This window comes from Salmo trutta, chromosome 36 (genome assembly GCF_901001165.1).
Source record: "Salmo trutta chromosome 36, fSalTru1.1, whole genome shotgun sequence".
In the NCBI taxonomy this organism is placed as follows: domain Eukaryota; kingdom Metazoa; phylum Chordata; class Actinopteri; order Salmoniformes; family Salmonidae; genus Salmo; species Salmo trutta.
This window is the reverse complement of record NC_042992.1, coordinates 16,053,863-16,056,976: the sequence shown is the minus strand read 5'-3', so window position 1 is coordinate 16,056,976 and position 3,114 is coordinate 16,053,863. Positions and strand designations below refer to the sequence as shown.

The window sequence follows — 3,114 nt, the reverse complement described above, 5'->3', positions numbered from 1 at the left end:
TGTCTCTGTGGATGGTTTGTCCTCTGACAAATCAATTGTACGTTTCGGCATTCTTCAAGGTTCTGTTTTAGGACCACTATTGTTTTCACTATATATTCTACCACTTGGTGCTATGCGGACGACACACAGCTGTACATTTCAATGAAACATGGTGGAGCCCCAAAATTGCCTACTCTGGAAGCCTGTGTTTCAGACATAAGGAAGTGTATGGCGGCAAATTATTTTGAATTCGGACAAAACAGAGATGCTAGTTCTAGGTCCTAAGAAACAAAGAGATCTGCTGTTGGATCTGACAAATAAGCTTGATAGTTGTACAGTCGTCTCAAATTAAACTGTGAAGGCCCTCGGCGTTACTCTGGACCCTGATCTCTCTTTTGACAAACTTATCAAGAATATTTCAAGGACAGCTTTTTTCCATCTTCATAACATTACAAAAATCTGAAACTATTTGTCCAAAAATTATTTTAGATTAGACTACTGCAAGGCTCTACTCTCCGGCTACCCGGATAAAGCACTAAATAAACTTCAGTTAGTGCTAACATGGCTGCTAGAATCCTGACTAGAATCAAAACATTTGATCATATTACTCCAGAGCTAGCCTCTCTACACTGGCGGCCTGAGAAGGCTGGGGCTGATTTCAAGGTTTTACTGCTAACCTACAAAGCATTACATGGGCTTGCTCCTACCTATCTCTCCGATTTGGTCCTGCCGTACATACCTACACGTACGCTACGGTCACAAGACACAAGCCTCCTTATTGTCCGTAGAATTTCTAAGAAAATAGCTGGAGGCGGGGCTTTCTCCTACAAAGCTCATTTTTGGGGGAATGGTCTGCCTATCCATGTGAGAGAAGCAGACTCGGTCTCAACCTTTGTCTTTACTGAAGGCTCATCTATCTCTTCAGTAGGTCCTATGATTGAGTGTTGTCTGACCCAGGGGTGAACAGGTGAACAGCAAGACACTGGAGCAACGAACTGCCCTTGCTGGCTCTGCCCGGCCAGCTCCCCTCTCTCCACTGGGATTCTCTGCCTCTGAACCTATTACGGGGTCTGAGTCACTGGCTTACTAGTGCTCTTCCATGCCGTCCCTAGGAGGGGTGCGTCATTTGAGTGGGTTGAGTCACTGACGTGATCTTCCTGTCCGGTTTTGCACCCCCTCGGGCTCGTGAGGTGGAGGAGATCTTCGTGGGCTATACTCAGCCTTGTCTCAGGGTAGTAAATTGGTGGTCTGTTGATATCGCTCTAGTGGTTTGGGGGCTGTGCTTTGGCAAAATGGGTGGGGTTATATCCTGCCTGTTTGGACCTGTCCCCCCCCTTCAGCCTCCAGTATTTATGCTGCAATAGTCTATGTCCCAGGGGCAAGGGTCAGTCTGTCCTATTTTGTGTTATTATCCGGTCTTATTAGGTGTCCTGTGTGAATTTAAGTATGCGCCCTCTAATTCTTTCTCTCTCCCTCCCCTCCTGGAGGACCTGAGCCCTTGGATCATGCCTCAGGACAACCTGGCCTGATGACTCCTTGGTGTCCCCAGTCCACCTGGTCGTGCTGCTGCTCCAGTTTCAACTCCTCTGCCTGCGACTAGGGAACACTGACCTGTTCACCGGACGTGCTACCTTGTCCCAGACCTGCTGTTTTCGACTCTCGCTCTCTACCGCACCTGCTGTCTCAACCTCTGAATGATCGGCTATGAAAAGCCAACTGACATTTATTCCTGAGGTGCTGACCTGTTGCACCCTCTACAACCAGTGATTATCATTTGACCCTGCTGGTCATCTATGAATGTTTGTACATCTTGAAGAACAATCTGGCCTTAAATGGTCATGTACTCTTATAACCTCCACCCGGCACAGCCAGAAGAGGACTGGCCACCCCTCAGTTCCTCTCTAGGTTTCTTCCTAGGTTCCTGCCTTTCTAGGGAGTTTTTCCTAGCCACCGTGCTTCTACATCTGCATTGCTTGCTGTTTGGGGTTTTAGGCTGTGTTTCTGTATAGCACTTTGTGACATCAGCTGATGTAAAAAGGGCTTTAGAAATACATTTCATTGATTGATCAGGTCATCAGAAAGAGTAACACATAGGCTCTTGAATGGTGTCCATCAGCTTTCATCTCAGTTTATGACACTGAAGTACAGATGCCATAAGAAGAACTCAAAATGATCCATTTTCAGTTGTTCCGTGGTGCTTCGTTCGCACAGGTCTTTTAAGCTGAAGCCCATCAAAATCCTTCTCCAGCCTGCAGTAACACAGGACTACCTGTAGATGGCAGTGATATAAAAACACAAATGTATGTTTGGACCATAAGCAGCGCTAGGCAGTGTGAGGTCCTCCTGCATGGGATAAACATATGTGTGTGTATCCTCTCTCTCAGTTCAGTCGTGGAGATGAGCTCCAGGTGAGATCCATGCCGACCTACCCTTGGTGCTTTGTGTTCCCTCACCGAGGAGCCTCTTCTCAGGCTAAGGCAGAAGAGACAAGAGGCAGCAGCTCCTGGACATCCAGAGGTGGCAGTACATCTCAGCTTTAGGGGTCCTTGCATTGTTTAAATTTTTTAATTAAAAAAAAATATCCTAAAAAGCAGCATTCAAATCAGTACATTGTGGAAGACAGCACTGTTGCATTTTAGAATCAAATGTCTGTCTGTTGCTTTCTTTCTCTGTCTTTGTGTCCATCTCTCTCGCTCTCTCTCTCTCTCGTCCTGGGCTGGGGGGCTGTCAGGCAGCGCTCTCCTCCATGGTGGGCTTGTTGCTGGCAATGGGCTGAGCGTACACACTCTTACTGTCACTATCCACACTCTGGAAGTAGGGGTGGGTCAGAGCAGCAAACGCTGATATCCTTTTGGCGGGATTGAATGCCAGGAATTGCTGTAGAGAGAAAGAAAAGAGAGAGACAAATATTATAATGATAACATTTTCCTCAACAAAAAGAAAAGTGTGAGTTTCATTCCTATTGGACAAATCAATTTGAAACAGTACGTACTATATTTAGAGTGCGGTGTGTGTGTCTAATACTCACCAGTATTAGGGACTTCCCCAGCTCGTCCATGTCAGGGATGAGGTTTCCGATAGGCTGAGGGGGTCGTGGAGAGAAGGCACTCTGTGGTAGGGCAACTTCCTGGGGCC

General features: G+C 46.9%; 1 protein-coding gene across 1 annotated transcript in view; it reads right to left on the bottom strand.

Annotated features, from left to right (window-relative positions):
* Positions 1–2,649: 2,649 nt before the first annotated feature.
* The window catches only part of LOC115175534 (cyclin-dependent kinase 6), a 69,743-nt gene continuing 69,278 nt past the window's right edge, over positions 2,650–3,114 (bottom strand). The window contains exons 7-8 of the mRNA XM_029734823.1: positions 3,008–3,114; positions 2,650–2,856 (exon numbers count right to left, since the gene is read on the bottom strand). The exon at positions 3,008–3,114 is cut by the window's right edge and continues 29 nt beyond it. Of these exons, the coding sequence (XP_029590683.1) occupies positions 2,707–2,856; positions 3,008–3,114 (257 nt within the window). The 3' untranslated portion in view covers positions 2,650–2,706. The remainder of the gene's footprint in view (positions 2,857–3,007) is intronic.